Genomic DNA, 17,058 nt, shown 5'->3' with positions numbered 1-17,058 from the left:
AAATAAATAAATAAATAAATAAATAAATAAAGTGGATTAGACTTGTTCCATGAAGTCTTAGAAGTAGAACCAAATCCAATTATTACTAGAAACTCCAGTTCCACTCAACAGCCAACCAGGAGTACAGGCCACAGAGTGTTCCCAAAAGGCTGTATGTTCCCTCTGCATGTAAGCAGGCCTGCCAGAGATCTGCAGATTCCATAAACTAAAATGGGTGAATATTTCCGAGTGGGACCATGCATCCTCTAAAGGAAAAGGAATGAAAAAGAGGGTGGGGAGGAACACAGACATTATGTTCTGTAAAAGAATCAGAAAGATCCAGTTGCAGTGTAATGTTCTAATATTCAGCTCTTCTGTGAGTGGACGCACGCCGGGAGCAGGAATCTGAAAGAAACTAGAAACAGGCAATGGCAAGAAAATATGACATGCTATAAGGTAATCAGAAATGCCATCACTGTGATTTTCATAAGCAAAAGAAAGGTATATGGTCGCCATCATCAATAAACTTGTAGGTATATGGGGCGGCCACCAACCCGTAACTCTACAACCTGAACAAAGACCTAGAGCTGACATTTCCTGAGTGCGCACTGTAAGCCAGAGAGCGTCCTTGTGTACTTTATCTGAATGATCTCCATGAACTTTCTATAGCCCTAGGAAACAGGTATTATTATTTCCCCCATCTGACAGAGAAGAAACAAAAGGATGGAAAAATTAAGTAACCTGCTCAAGATGTACGGCTAATTAGTGGTAGAACCAGAACTAGAATCCCGGAAGCCTGATACCAGAGCCTCTGTTCTTAAACTAGCTTGGCCTCCTCCAGGATAATCTCTAACTATATCATAAGACCTCATAAAATTTCAATAAAATGTTTAGTAAATTAATTTAATGTCTTCTAATTTATAAAGAAAATATTCACCAGGTAAAAGTTGGTAGAAATCTAATGGCCATAGATAAAATAGTCTAGAGCACTCATTCCCAAATGTTAGTATGCATAAGGAATGCCTGCTGCTTGCTAAATTACAGATCCTTCAGCCCCACCTCAGACATACTGCATGAAATGTCACGGAGTATGATCCAGAAATCTGCATGTTTAACAAATACCTTGAATAATTCTAATGCAGGTGACCCATACACCATACTCTGAAAAAGCTGACCTAAATAATGCAATGAGAACCAATAAAAGAAAAAAATGTTTTTGATTAAAAAATGGGCAGAGAATCTGAATAGACATTTTTCCAAAGAAGACATACAGATGGCCAACGGGTACATAAAAAAGTGCTTAACATCACTTAATTTGCAGTGAAATGCAAATTAAAACTACAATGAGATATCGCCTCACACCTGTTAGCACAGCCAGCACAAAAAATAACAAGTGTTGGTGAGGATGTGAAAAAAAGGAAACCCTTGTGCACTGTTGATAGGACTGTGAATAGGTGCAACCACTACAGAAAACAGTCTGAAGGTTCTTCAAAAAATTAAAAATAGTCTACGGCCATGCTATCCTGAACAGGCCTGATCCCATCTGATCTCGGAAGCTAAGCAGGGTCAGGCCTGGTTAGTACTTGGATGGGAGACCACCTAGGAAGACCAGGTACTATAGGTGTAAAAATTAAATTAAAAAAATAATAAGGGATTGTAAACTGACAAGGTCCTTGCAATCTGTGAAGTCAACCAAGGGTTGCCTCACCTAAAAAATAGAAAATAAAAAAATAGAATTAAAAATAGAACTACCATATGATCCAGCAATTCCACTTCTGGATATTTATCTGAAGAAAACAAAAGCACTAATCTTGAAAAGATATATAACACTCCTATGTTCACTGCAGCATTATTTACAATAGCCAAGATATGGAAACAACCTAATCTCATATATATGTGATGGAATATTATTTAGCCACACAAAATAATGAAATCTTGTCATTTATGACAACATGGATGGACCTAGAGGGTATTATGCTAACAGATATCAGTCAGAGAAATATGAATACCGTATGATCTCACTTACATATGGAATCTAAAAGAACAAACAAAAACAAAGCTCATAAATATAGAGAACAGACTGGTGGTTGCCAGAGGTGGAGATGGGCGAAATGGGTTAAGGAGGTCAAAAGGTACAAACTTCCAGCTATAAAATAAATAAATCAAGGATGTATCATACAGCATGGTGACTATAGTTAATAATACCGTATAGCATATTTAAAAGTTGCTGAGAGTAGATGAGATCTTAAAAGTTCTCATCACAAGAAAAAAAATTTTTGTAAATATGTATGATAACAGATGTTAACTAGATTTTCTGTGGTAAACATTTCACAATATATACAAATATCAGACTATTATGTTATATACCTGAAACTAATATAATGTTGTAGGTCAATGATACCTCAATAAGAAAAAAAATTTAAACAATAAAAAGTAAAACAGGTTTGTTTTTATATAGCACCTTTCTTTTAAAATATTCCAGACAGGCTCCAGGTACTCATTAGTTCTACTCAAGGCCAATATGTTCCATGGAAATCCTATCATTCCCTCTGAATCACAGTTGATTGAGAAGGAAAATAATCCCAGAAGAGGGCCCTGCCCTATGGTACAGAGAAGTATATGACAGGGCCTGGAAACCAGGTAGCGTCTGTTGATTTCCCCACCCAGAGTTCTTTTTCCTAAATTGTTTCCAGGAAATACAGACAAGGTCACTTATTTATAAAGAATCCTGTAGCTTCTGTCCTATGTCTCTTACTTGCAATCATTAAAAATTTCTCCATCGGCCCCAAATGCAATATCTAAGGGTGGCTCTAAAGTCTGCATTGCAAAGGCAATGCAACATATCTCCTGGATGAAGTTATTGAGGAGGCAAAAGTCAACTTCCGGAGGGAATGAAATCTTGGGATTGACATTCATGGCTCGGATCACATCCTGAAAAAAAAGAAGATGGCATCACCTTGTTACCAACCTGTGACAAGAAACTCTGACAATCCTAAGGACTTTATGACTAGTGAGAGATAAAAAAACATTAAAAAAGCACACGAGTAAAAACAAGTTAAAGTAGAGAAGGAGCATGTGTGCTAAAACGAGAAAGCCTCATTGAAAAGGAAGGAGGAAGGATGGCAGTACAAATGACATAATAAAGGTCTCAAGAGAGTCTCAAAAAACAAAAAGGAATAAAGAAAGAAAACCCTTAGTAACTTTTATTTATTCTTTCCTTATTATTTTTTTTAATTCTGAGCAAGTTATATGATGTGCCAACACAGAACTCTGACTCGTTCATAATCTATAATAATAACAATTATAATAGCTTGGTTTTTTTTTTTTTTTTGAGAGTTCACTTAGTGCCAAGTCTTGTGCTAAGTAAATCATCCTTTTTCTTTCATTTAATCCTCTCAAGGTCATAGGTCATGACTTTATGGGGTCATGACCATTGTTGCTCCCACTTAAGGATTATGAAATTAAAGCATAGCTCTAGAGGTTTAGTAAATGTGAAGGTCAAACAGCTGGTAAGCCAGGATGCAAATCCATACCTATCTTTCCCCAAATCATTGCTCTTATGCACTATGATAGTCTATCTTCCAATCTTAAGAGCCCATCTAAAGAGCAGAACTATAAAGCTCAGAATATTTTTCCCCATAAAATGTCTAAGAAACAGCCAATAAAGACTGGTTATACAAAGTAAATTGGATGTTGCTCATTTCTGCTCTCCTGTTACATAGAAGCGATCCTAAGCGCTGAATGGATTTCTGAGTTATTAGTATTTGGAGTAAATGCGAATACAGCAACAGCAAATCAGCTCCAATAAGAGACCCAACACTTACGTTTACACTGCTTTGGGAATCATATAGATCAAGATGACAAATGATATAATCTGAGACAGCATCCTCAAAGTCATTGGACCCCACATAAGATGGTGACAACGATTTCCTCACACGGATCTTGAAATGTCTGAATGCCATTTTGGCTACATGGAATGCCTCCTGCACATAAAAATTGCAGCAAATTTATTTAGTGAGAGGAGAGGGTCAAAGAGGTCCAAAGCAAGGAATGAAGAAAGAATGCCTACCAAAAATTCAACATCATATGGGTCTCCTAATAACTAAACACAGTTGGTCAAAACTATTTTCAATCTGGGAGAATATACATATCTCAATTTTAAAAAGTACATTAATATATATACTACTATCCACATTCACTGTATTTCCAGACAGTGGACCATCGTTCTGGTGATCCTGAGTGCAAGAAGCAGGACAGTACAGAGGTTCAAGGAAATAAATCATCTATGGTTACATAAATACTTGAAAGGTGTTAGTTGTTGCTATGATCCTATAGTAAAATCATGTGACTGGTCAAAGAATATGAGAAAATTATCAATCTAGTGTTTATGTTAAACATAGATGCATATCAAGTGTCTGGCATGTTTTCTGACATATAGTAGTTCAAGAAATATTTATTAAATGACTGTTACGTTGTTGTCACTGGGAAAACTTAGTTATGCATGAAAGACATGGCCTCTATGTTCACAAAACTTTAACCAATTCACTAAGTGATTCTTAATTATATAAACCAAGGATTGGCAAACTTTTTCTGTAAAGAGTTGGATAGCATATATTTTAGGCTTTGCAGGTCACATACTGTCTTTGTCACATATTTTTTTTACTACCTTTTAAAAATGTAAAACTCTTCTTAAAATCTTAGCTTTCAGGTGGTATTTCTCTTAGAAATACGGGCCAGGGCCAGATATGGCCCACAGGTCCTAGTTTGCTAACCCTTGATATAAATGAATACATGATAAAGTTCAGTAGATTCCAATAATTCTTCTCTCATATCATTGGTCTGTTCTGTTTTTTAATATTTAACTGTTCTCATAATGAACTCAGTATCTTAATATGGTAACCCAAGAAACAAATGCATTTGTTTTGGGAATTAAGGATTATATATGAGCACTTTTTAATCTGCCATACTCAAGTAGCTGATATGTTAGCAGCTTTAGTAACTACTCTTCGTTGAATAAACAGAAGAGTTAACACAATTATAGCCTCCTAATTTGCTAAGAATGGGAGGAAATCCATCAAATGATAGCCATTAGCAATAATATATCTCCTGGTGTACCTATGCCCATTTAGAAGACTCGATGCAAATCAATTTAGCATATGCCCATTTGAGATAGTCCAACAGTTACGACTACTTCAACAAATGTCTGGTCAGTATCGGTATTAATAAATATGAATAGTTACTGATTGTGAAAAATGATTCATCCTAAATACTTGCAATGGAAGGAAGGAAGAAAGGAAGAAGGGAGAAAGGAAATCCCACCCTATTGCAGGGACCTCAGGATCTACCAGGATCTTTTTAAGATCCTGGATCTTTTTAGTCTGTACTGTTCAGTTTACCAAAAATTGTCTCCCTGCTACACCCAAGGCCCTCTGGAGCGCAGCCTCAGCGTCACATACCACTGTGGCGATGTAGATGATCCGCTGCACGGTCTCGGCTTTGTCGATGCAGCGCCGCAACAGGCACTGGGCATCCAGGCGGGCCTGGGAATAGGCATCGCTGAACCGAGACAGGAGAGCAGCCTTGCGCGCCACACTGGACAGTTTAGCGCGATTCGGAGACGGAGTCCTGATCTTCACCACCGCAGTAGAGGGGCTACCTGACCTGCTGCGGCTGCGGTTGCGGATGGGGCTATGTGTGGGGCTGCGGCTGGGGCTGTGGCTGCGGCTGCGGCTGCGGCTGCGGCTGTGGCTGCGGCTGTGGCTGTGGCTGCGGCTGTGGCTGTGGCTGTGGCTGCGGCTGCGGCTGCGAGGGGCAGGGCTAGGAGACCGGCTCCTGGTGGACCTGTTGGTAAGCAAGAATCAGCAGGGAGGCGCTCTGATTCACTTCTCTGTCTTTCCTGGACTCTGCTTGTTCTCCCCACACAAGGTGCAAATGATACTCAGGAGTCACGGCCCCTGCTAGCAGGGAGAGCAGCAGTTGCCTCCATGACCTGCCCACCAGGCCTGTGAGAGGCACTCTCTCCATGAGGCCTCAAATGTGACCACAACCACGAAAGAAGACTCTATTTGCATGGTGAATTAAAATTCACAAAGCATGTTCACTCATTGAGCATCTCAATTTATCCTTTAAGCAGTCCTGTGAGGCCAGCATTGATAGCTGGCCATTTTACAGATGGTGAACTTGAAGCTCAGAAAAATTAATCAGCTGTCCTAGAGTAACACGGCGAGCAAGAGCTCAAGTTAAAGAAGTCAGATTTTTAGTATTTCTACCTCCAACCTTGGTAATTACTCCTTATGATATAAAAGCTTACACCATATGAGACTCATGGTCTAAAATGAGATGAACACTGAACAATGAGAAAGATCTATGTTGCAGTTCCAGCTCCAACATGTCATAGCAATGGGAGCATTTGCAATCATTTTTCCTCCCCAGAGCCTGAATTTTCACCTACACAATTTTTGCTCTATTTTGGGGTGAAGGAGGGGTTGGAAGATCAGGTGAGCTAATACATGTGGAAATACTGGGTTAATTGGAAAGCATTTATCAGTGAACCAGGCACGGCTACCAAGTACAATGTAAATTACTGGACTAGCTAGCACAGAGGAAATGGGGCCCCCAAAAGGGAAGTTTTGTAGAAAAAACTGCGGGGCAAAATATAGTGCAAAGCAGACACTGAAGGGGAGCGGGGAAAGCCCTCATTTATAGTGTTTACCAGTTTCCATGGTGGAACGGATACTCCAACCATGGCCAATTTCAAGCTATCAATGTGATGCCACTGAATTTGGCGTTAGGAAGAAATGCACAGAATCCTAATCTAGCAGGAGCTAGAACAAGCCGACACCAGCATAACACTGGCAGAGTGATTCCCCAAAATGAAAGACTAAGGTGACAGTTAAGGGAATGAGAACCTGGGATGGGAGTGGCTTGATAGCCTGGATCGGGGCTGGCAGCAGGAGAGGTAAAGTGGGAGGTGTTAGAACAAGGAAGATGCAGCAACTCCAAAGAGAAACCTCTTACTTTGTCCTCACTTAACACTGTCTGAATAAGCTGTCTTAACGCTCTGATCATCAGTAGAAAGGGGTTTCACAAGAACACTTACCTACACACTGCATTAAACAAAGCAAGCTAGAAAAGAAAACGGTAAAATCACAGTTGGTCATTCCTGCACAGAGGACTCTCAGGCATCAGAGACCCTCGTATCACGGAACCTTCTTTCAGCATGGGTACCACCTCTTGCATCATAGGCGCATTCAAATCTGATTTCAAGCCAAAGAATTGTCCTTTCACGTATGTCTCAGTTTCATTCCTTAACCTTCAATGTCAGCCCTAAACCAGTTAGTGCCCAAGTATTGGCAATCTGGGAGGTGTACTCTTCCAGAGAGAGAGTAGAGATAGAGAAAACCTTTTACAATTCGAAGCTTCCCATATCGTTGGGGTTTGGGTCCGAGGATGTCATTTTACTTTTTCTTTTCCCAAGCCAGGCTATCACTAACAAAAGGAACTTAAATGAAAAGATCTGTGAGAATGTGTCGGACCTTCCTTGGGGTACGTCCTTCAGCGTTCGGGGCTGGTCCTCATATTCTTGTGTGGCTTCTGGGCTCCACTTGTCGGAGCTACGCTTGTCGGAGCCCCGCTGCTCCGGTCTCCTGTGCTCTGACCGCCTAGGCTCCGCCTTGACCTCCGAACGCCTGGACTCCAAGCGCCTGGACTCCGTGCGGCGCTGTTCTGTGCTCTTATGCGTTGCACTTCTATGCTCTGGGTTTCTGTGGCGCGACTCCTCCTGGGCTTGAAGAGATTTCAGCCTGAACAGAAAAAAAAAAAAATTTTTTTTTTTAAGAAAGAAAGGAGAGAGGAATGGAGAAAAAAGGTAATAAGCAACAATTGACATACTTAAGAACAGAGGCTACTCTACTTCATATGCCATTATTGCATTGGAAAACGCTGATGGAAATACATAGGAACAAACACAAATTAGCAAGGAGTCGATTTGCCAGGGCCAGGGGGCCACTCCATGTCTGCAGCTTGCATGGAAAAAGGCTCCTGAAGAAAAGATAGGCATGCAGATCCTCTAGCGAAAGCGGAGTGGGCCTGTAGTCATACTGTTCTATATTGGACTGCTCTTAACAGCACAAAACTCTGGAAACATATGACATTCAAAACCTAGACCAGAAGCTGGGCAAAAAATATACTCTCCTATCCTCACTAGCTTTGCAATTCTCTGAACAGGTGAAAAAAGAGAGGAAACTACAGTGGAAATTGAATAACATCCACAATACTAGGCAGAAGTGTGGACCTATGAAAATAATGTATTAAAGACACAAACAAATCTTTAGAAATAAAATTGGCATCCTCATAAAAATACGAAGAGCCATGGCCATCATAAAACAGGAGCAAAAGCCATAAGAAGAGGACATGTTGTGATAAAAATGATAATGGTGTAAGATGAAAAGGTAGGGGGTAAGATTCAGATGGATGTGAGGAGCTAAAAATGCAATAGCAGAATTAAAAGCTGCACTGGGAACAGTAAAGAACAGAATCGATGCTATTGGAAATCACTGAGTCATATGGTCAATGTATTTGAGAAGGTATATTCAATAGGAATAAGAGACTAAAATGACGGGAGGGGAGACTGAAGTAGAAAATAGAACAATGCTCCAAGTTAAATTTATGGCTATTTCTGAAGAAATCAGAAGGGCTGGAACATGTGTGAAGGCAATAAATGGTATTGATATATATATATTTACATATACGTATTTTAATACAATTTCCACTTGCTCTTTTTTGGGGGGAAAAAATCAAAATTACAATCAAATAAGGTATAACCTTAAAGGATCGGTGTTTATTTTCCCCTTCTAGAAATTTATCTTTAGAGAATAATCTGAAATTTAAATTAAGATTTGCCACACAAATGATCACAATGTTATTTCCAGTGTTAAAAATTGGTATCCAAGTAAGCAGTCAATATTAGGGAAATACCTAAATGATGGAACATGATACACCTATTCAAACTGAGTTCTGTAGTATTCTTTTCTTAGTAATAGAGAAAAACGATGTTAAGTGAAAAAATGGGGTCCAAAATTGTAAACTTAGTCTCATGCTGTAGTCTTAACACTATTTTTAATGTATCGACTGGAGGAAAGGTCAAATGGTAACAGTAACTAGTTCTGAAATTGTGAGAGGGTTTTTAGTTTCCTTTATACTACACTGTACTTTGAAATTTTCTCTAGTAGATAGGTAATGTTTTTGTAGGAAGAAAAATAGATAAAGCATTAATAAAAACATTGTTGCCTTTCCTCTTTGGTTGTGAACAGATTCTTTCACATTGTAATGGAATACCAAAAAAGCTAAATTCAAAGATTAATCAGCAGGCTGCAATAATCCTGTCATTTTTTTCCTTACTGCTTTCTTAGCTGATTTATTTCCTCCTCTGCAGCCAAAAGGGATATGGATGATCTGTTCTTGGTTTCTTCAAGAGTCTTTCCAGTTTCAGCCAGACTGTAAGAGAAATCAGTAACTAAAGACAGATTTTCCAAAAATTGGCACTTTCTAAATCAAGGCATAGGTTCTCTTGGGAACTTTTGGCATGTGATATAAATTCAACATAAACAAAATCAAATTATAAGACATCTGCATTCAATCAGATGATATTGCAAATATTATGGTGCACTTGTATGCAAAAACATGCTAGCATCCTTTCTCAATGTCAAACACAAAGAAATTACAAAGCTACCACCCCTAACCCTAAAAGACTATGTAATAATTATTAATATTAAAATGTAAAGGACAAAGAAATTCATTCATTGCCTCCTCACCATCCTAATTCGTCTGCTCTAATCACACCAAATCCTGCAATTTGGCTTGTTCTGTAAAAATCTTCATTTTTCTGCCGTATACTACCACTTATTCTCATTACTTTGCACAGTAGAGCTGCATTTCAATTTTCCCAGACTTCTTAAATGTAAAAAAAAATTATCTGCCTGCCTAATGAAAAAGCCCTCCGCAATTACACTTGACTATCAAGTATTGCATGTCTTCCTGCCTCTGACTTCTACCACTTATTAGGCATGAGTTTCCCGAGTTTTCCACATAGCTCCATCACTGTTAGTTGTAAGGACTCTCTTTATTGTAGGCAAATCATAATAAATCATACAATTTCTTGAAGTCTATCTAAATTTAATAGGAAATGGGAGTATGATGGATAACACTGGATGAAGACCAATGATTCTCAATTAAGCTGTTCTAATGCAGTGAGAAAGCATGGGTCGGCAAAGGTTTCTTGACTTTCCCAACCCTACTTCCCAGAACACCCAGGCCCTTTCATCACAGTGGTCCTGAGGCTGAGAGAGTACAGCTGCTACCTAAATTCACACCAGGCTTCCACATCCTTCAAGAGCCACTCCACAGGCCGCCCCTGACTCTCTCAGGCAAAGTTTGTTTCTCCTTTGCCTGAGCTCCTCCAACACTTGGTTCACAATTATAATCTCATTACAAACACACTATGAACTACTCGAAGGCAAAGATTTTATTTTATTTATCTTTTTATCCCCAGCACCTAAAACAGTACCTGTCACATAAGTAGATATTTGTTTTAAAAAAAAAATGAATGAATGAATGAATGAACAAAATGTCTAAAGTCTAAAACAAAGCCATAGTAGCAATAACTTCACAACAGGACTACTAGATGCTGAAAGGAAATTGCTGTAGAAAATTAAAAGAAGAAAATAGACTAAGAAAGGAAGGAAAGTATGAATAAGAATAAAGTGGGTTTTTTTTTTCCTCTCAAGACATAGCTTTCATGTGTGAGCACATATGGTGCCCTTGGATGACAAACACAGAGAAGAAAGGAAGGTACATTCATGTGTCAAAAATTGTTTTAAGCAGGTTAATATTTATTTAAATTTATTACAGATTTATTCATTCATTGAGAAAATTATTGAGAATTTATTATGTGCCAGGCATGATGCTGGGTGCTGGAGATACAACAGTATCAAAATAGCAATAAAAGACAGTAACCCTTTGGGGCTTCTAGTCCAGTGGGTCACAAATATGCAAAGAAATTTTTTAAAGTTTCAAACTGGGGTAAGTGCTATTTTTGGATCATTGTGAAAAAGAATTAAAGGAGGGGGAAAGGAAAGACTTTTCAATTTTCAATCTATAGTGGTCACAGATAGACTGAGAAAGTCACTTTTAAGCTGAGACCTGAAGGACAACAAAGAGCCAGCCACGCAGAGAGCCAGCAGAAGACTTCCATTTTTCTGAAAGAACACAGGCAAAGGCCTCAAAGTGAAGAAGTAGACAGTGGACAAGGTGAGGGGAGCCTGGCAAGAGATGAGGGTGAAGCTAGAGGTAGGGCCGGATCATGCAGGGTTGTGATAGCCTGGGAAGGAGTTTAGAAATTTTTTTTACATATAAAAGGAGGCTACTAACAGCTTCTAAACAGGGAAGTGACTTCATATAATACAAATATATCTATTCTTGCTATGTGAAAAATGGATTGTAGTAGAAGAAGAATGAAAACGGGAAAGCCAGTTGGAAAGCAATGGGTTGAGGCAAGAGCTATCAGGGCAATGGTAGTAGAATAGAAAGAGACAAATGTGGGAGATGCTTAGGGGGCAAGTTCAACTGGATATTCTAATAACTGGGTTACAGGAAAGGACAAAACGTGAGATTCCTAACCAGAATCTAGGCACAAAATCAAGCGGTCTTCCTTTGTATAGGGTTCGTCGAACCCGGGCAGACCTGTCCCTATCAGTGCTGCACTGGAATTTACATCTTAGGAACTGAGTCACAACCGAACTGGTCTCCACAAGGTTAGACATGGGAACCTCCTTGGGTGGGCCATTCATTCCACAGCAGGTAGCATCCTGGCTTTAGAGACAGGCAAGCAGAGTAAGAGAGGGAGGCGAGAGCTGGCCACAGTAGAATGTGAGGAACAGCCTCTATCATTTATGATGCCTTAAATAAAAACATGACCCACGGGTGGATTCAAGACAAAATGAAACTAAGAAATTCAGGAAAAAGCAACAAGCTCCTTCCTGTGAGCAACTTTCAAAGGGATGGAGGGGCGAGGAGTGTGTGTATGTAGACAGAACACACAGGAGAATGATAAAGCAAATAGGACAAAAGGTATATGAAAGAGTACATGGATGTTCTTAGTACTATTCTTGCAAACTTTCTCCATTTGAAATAATTTCCAAATAACACGTTTAAAGAAATGCATGCAGTCATGGTTTCTTGGTCCATAGTGCCCCTTCTAGGTAACTACAGAGCCACAGTGACAAGAGAGGGAGGGAGGTACTCCTGGCTCCCTGTTGGCGCTAATACACATCAAGAACCAGCAAAAACTGGAAGCCCTGCCTCTCAACTAGAGGCAAATGGAGCGACCTGGTCATCAGCAGCAGTGGTCAGCAAATGTCCAGGAAACCTAACCAGAAAAGCCATAACTCAGCACCCATTAGCATAAGACACTAATGCCCAGGTGTAACTGAAGCCAGCAAGAATCCAGTGAGCAGTACAAGACCGAAAGCCCCTCTCCTCCAGCACCGGGAGAGCATGTAAGCATCTCTCTACCACTAAGATGCCAATCTAAGGAAGGAGGGCAGTGAGACTCCTTGAGAGGCAAACACAGCTCCTAATAGAAGCTTGAACTTGGAATTAATGAAATATTTACACAAAAGGAACTATAATAAACCAGAAAAGAAGTGGCAAATTTAAGGATCTTCCTTACCCCGCTCTAAATCATCTCACGTTAGTTGAAATAAGCTACAGAAATTTAGAAGATTTATGCTTTTTGTACATGACATTCATAAACTTTCACTGCTGCAGCTATAAAACCGCTCATTGATGATGGTTCCAATTAAAAAAATGAATGGGGGTATGTTGAGGTAACTATGCATGTGCATGGAAGCACACACAAAGAAAAATGTCTGGAGTAAAATATGCCAAAATATTAACAGAGATGAGAAAACAGGTGATTTTCATCTTAAATTTTTATTTGTTGGATGCGTTTTGAGCAAGAAATTTGTATTATCTAATCAGGCGAAACTAAGTTGGTAGAGATGTTTTCCTTCAAAGGAAATCTTATCGGAAAACAAGGAAGAATGCAACACCCTATTCCATCACAAGCCCTAACTAGTTAAAAAGAACTTCTTGCTGTTCCATATGTGTTAGCAGTGGAGCAATGCTATGGTAGGAGAAACACCTTACTGATGTATTTTTGTTAAGTATGTTGAATGCAATTTCATACAGATATGTCTACCTTCCTCAAGTACGAGCCAAAGTTTGTAATTTTCTTTGCAGTGATTCCTTTAGCTTATTACCCTGGCTTTGCACATAACATGGATCTGATACCTGTTGCTGCCTGGCCTTACTTAAATGTTTTAAAATATATTTTTATATCTAATAATTACTTCAAAATCTTAAATTATTCATTTTTTAAAAGTCTGATCTCTCAGTCTAACCCCTCAAATGAATACAAATGACAGATAAATGTAGCCTGCTTCATCTTGCTTTTGCTCTTTCTCTTAATTTTTCTCTTTACCTGATCTGACACCCTCCTCAATCCTTTCCCTCTGCATCTTGATAGATTTTCATGTAACAATATTTCTCTGTTTATAAATATGGGCTGATAACGAGCCTATGGAGAAGGAGCTCCAGGGATGGAGCCAAGGAGACCAGGGTCTTAGGGATCATAATATAATACAGAAATCCTGTCCCTCAAATCAAAGACACTGACTCTCAATTCTCTCTCTCTCTCTCCCTCTCTCTTTCTCCCTGCTTCCCTTCCTCTCCCCACCACACATATTACTTATAAGCAAATGTCCACATTTTACATGAGCCATTATTCTCCTTTCAAACTTAAAAATTAAATGAAGAATAAACAATTCCTTTCGGAAAAAGATAACTTGCATTCCTCTTACTCGTCTTGAACCTGGTTGAGTTGATTACGAGTTGAGTTCAGTTCATAGTCTAATTGGGAATCCCGAGCACCAGACTCTTTCTGTTTCTCCTTATCAAATGTGTCCTGCAATGATACACACATCAAAAAATTGTCTGAATATATGAAACAACATAGACAGATTGCAAAAACATTATGCTGAGCAAAAGATATCAAGCACATAATGTATGGTTCTTTTTACATGGACTTCTAGTGCAGGCAAAATTAATCTAGAAGAGTGGTTGCTGGCGCCCCCTTCCGGTCACCATGTTTCATGGTGTGTGGGTTTCAAATTGAGCTAGAGGCAATGGCGGCGGTGGCGGCAGCAGCTCTGCGGGCTCCTTTCGCTCCTGCCTCCCCAGTGCTGCTGGCTACTGGTGGCCCAGAGGAGCGGAGGTCTGCATTGAAATTACAACCAAATTATAAAATAATCGATGTGGAGAATCACCTGAAGTCCAGCTGATCATAACACCTACGTCTAATAATATAAAGGAGCCATATCGAAGCCGCGAGAATATCCAGGCACAGAAGTTGCAGCAAAACTGAGGATGTATTGGCCGGATGGACCTTGTCTCCCTGAGATTCCACTTCACCCAACACAAAGTGCCTGCAGTCCATTGATAAGCAGCCTCTTGTGCGCTGCTTGGCTCTAGGGTTGTGCAGTCAGCGCAGGCCACAGATCTTGGCTAGTGCAGTGAGCACATTTCGAGGAAAACAATTGTGGATAGATCACTACTGCCTGTACGAGCTGCAATATCTCTTGAGGGGGATTGCAGGAGTCTTTACTGGCCTAACGGCCCTTGACTCCCTGAGCTCTTGCCCCACCAATACACAAAGTGCCTGCTGCACATTGGTAGGCAGCTGCCCTGCCCTGGGGTAGCACATTTCGGCCCAGGGTGGACAGCAGCTGACCTTGTTATGAGTGGAAACTTCTACAGGGAGCCATAGAAGACAGCATTGGTGCGTAAACTTACACTGCAGTGGCAGGGGGAAATTTACTCACTAGACCCAGGAGATTTCCAGGGTCCCTGTGCCTTCCAACACACATATCACCCAGAGGCTCATTCAGTTTCAGAGACAAAACCAGTGGTGTAAGTTACATTTCCATTTCCAGCAAAAACCAGTGCTGTGAGTCACATTTCAGAGATCCAGCATAGGCAACAACCATTAGCAGATCGCTTTGTGGTTCTCTCTGGGTAGCCCTGAGCAATCAAAAGCAGAGGCTAATCTTGGCCTATGAGGGAGCCCCTCTCAAGGGGCCACAAAACCAATGCATCTGGAGGCTGGCACCAGACCACAACAGAGCAACTCCTGACTAGTCCCATTAGTGATACAAACAAAAGGGTGGTTGTAACAAGTACACAAGCCTGCTAGGGCAAATCCCATTCAGTGGGGTCTGCCCCCACACAACAACTCTTACCCTGTGGGTGCAGCCAGTTTTCACAACTAGTCAGCCTGAGCATTAATCCCATCTACTGATGTACTAACAACAATAAAGGCTTGGCAGCAACAGAAGATCACACACAACTCACACAAAGATCACATCCAGAGCCCCCAGCATAAGGGATCAGGGAGAGTGCACCACTGGGCCACACAGGACACCTTCCACATTAGGCCATCTGGCCAAGGCTGAGAGACAAAAGAAATATTCCTGACACATAAAAACAAACACAGAGAGGCTAATAAAATGAGAAAACAAAGAAACATGCCGCAAAATTAAACAAAAGGGGAAAACTCCAGAAAATAAGCTAAATGAAATGGAGGCAAGCAACCTACCAGAGACAGAGTTCAAAATAATGGTTATAAGGATGTTCGATGAACGTATGGGGAGAATGTATGAGAATAATGAAAACCCCAACAGCATAAAAAAGGACATAGAAATCATAAAAAAAAGATCCAGACAGAAATAAAGAATACAATAACTGAAATGAAGAATACACTAGAAGGATTCAACAGTAGATTGGACAAAGCATAAGATCGAATCAGCGAGTTGGAAGACAAGGTAGCAGAATACACCCAATGAGAACAACAAAAAGAAAAGAATTTTAAAAAACGAGGATAGTTTAAGAGACCTCTAGGACAACATGAAGCGTAAAAATATCCAGATTATAGGAGTACCTGAAGAGGAAGAGAGAGAGCAAGGAATTGAGAATCTATTTGAAGAAATAATCAGAAAATTTTCCTAACCTGGCAAAGGAATTAGACATACAAGTTCAGGAAGCACAGAGTCCCACAAAGAGGAATTCAAACAGACCTACACCAGACACATCATAATTAAAATGCCAAAGGTCAAAGACAAAGAGAGAATTTAAAAGCAGCAAGAGAAAGGCAGCTAGTTACTTACAAGGGTACCCCCATAGGAATGTCTGCTGACATTTCAATGGAAACTTCGCAAGTCAGAAGGGAATGGCAAGAAATATTCAAAGTCATGAAAAACAAGAATCTACAACCACGAATACTCTACCCAACAAGGCTTTCAATTAAAATGGAAGGTGAGATAAAGAGCTTCCCAGACAAGGAAAAGCTTAAGGAATTCATCACAAACAAGCCAGCATTACAAGAAATGTTAAAAGGTCATCTGTAAAAAAAAAGGAAGGGAAAAAAAGAAAATACAAATAACAAATATGAATAATAAAATGGCAGTAACAATGTACCTATCAGTAATCACTTTAAATGTAAATGGATTAAATGTTCCAATCAAAAGACATAGGGTAACCAAATGGATAAGAAAACAAGACCCATGCATATGCTGTCTACAAGAGATCCACTTCGGATCAAACGACGCTCATAGACTGAAAGTAAAAGGATGGAAAAAGATATTTCACACAAACGGAAATGAAAAAAAAGCTGGGGTAGCAATACTTATATCAGATAAAAGACTTTAAAACAAAAGCTATAAGAGACAAAAAAAGGGGTATTAATAATGATTAAGGGATCAATAAATCAAGAGGAAATAACCCTAATAAACATACATGCACCCAACAAAGGAGCACCTACATACATAAAGCAATCATTGACTGACATAAAAGGAGAGATCAATAGTAATACACTCATAGTAGGAGACTTTAACACGCTATTGACAGCAATGGACAGATCTTCCAGGCAAAGAATCAACAAGGAAACAATGGGCCTAAAAGACACTC

At 39.8% G+C, this 17,058-nt stretch overlaps 1 protein-coding gene and 1 pseudogene across 1 annotated transcript in view; one reads left to right on the top strand and one right to left on the bottom strand.

Annotated features, from left to right (window-relative positions):
• SPATA18 (spermatogenesis associated 18) overlaps positions 1–17,058 on the bottom strand; it is a 42,350-nt gene that overhangs the window by 8,371 nt on the left and 16,921 nt on the right. The window contains exons 4-9 of the mRNA XM_025040274.1: positions 13,899–14,002; positions 9,379–9,474; positions 7,515–7,781; positions 5,436–5,820; positions 3,804–3,962; positions 2,735–2,910 (exon numbers count right to left, since the gene is read on the bottom strand). Of these exons, the coding sequence (XP_024896042.1) occupies positions 2,735–2,910; positions 3,804–3,962; positions 5,436–5,820; positions 7,515–7,781; positions 9,379–9,474; positions 13,899–14,002 (1,187 nt within the window). The remainder of the gene's footprint in view (positions 1–2,734; positions 2,911–3,803; positions 3,963–5,435; positions 5,821–7,514; positions 7,782–9,378; positions 9,475–13,898; positions 14,003–17,058) is intronic.
• LOC112471614 lies at positions 1,485–1,603 on the top strand (annotated as a pseudogene).

The sequence above is a fragment of the Pteropus alecto genome, unplaced genomic scaffold (assembly GCF_000325575.1).
Source record: "Pteropus alecto unplaced genomic scaffold, ASM32557v1 scaffold57, whole genome shotgun sequence".
Taxonomy (NCBI): Eukaryota; Metazoa; Chordata; class Mammalia; order Chiroptera; family Pteropodidae; genus Pteropus; species Pteropus alecto.
The sequence above is the reverse complement of the archived record's forward strand: the minus strand, read 5'-3'. Positions and strand labels throughout refer to the sequence as shown.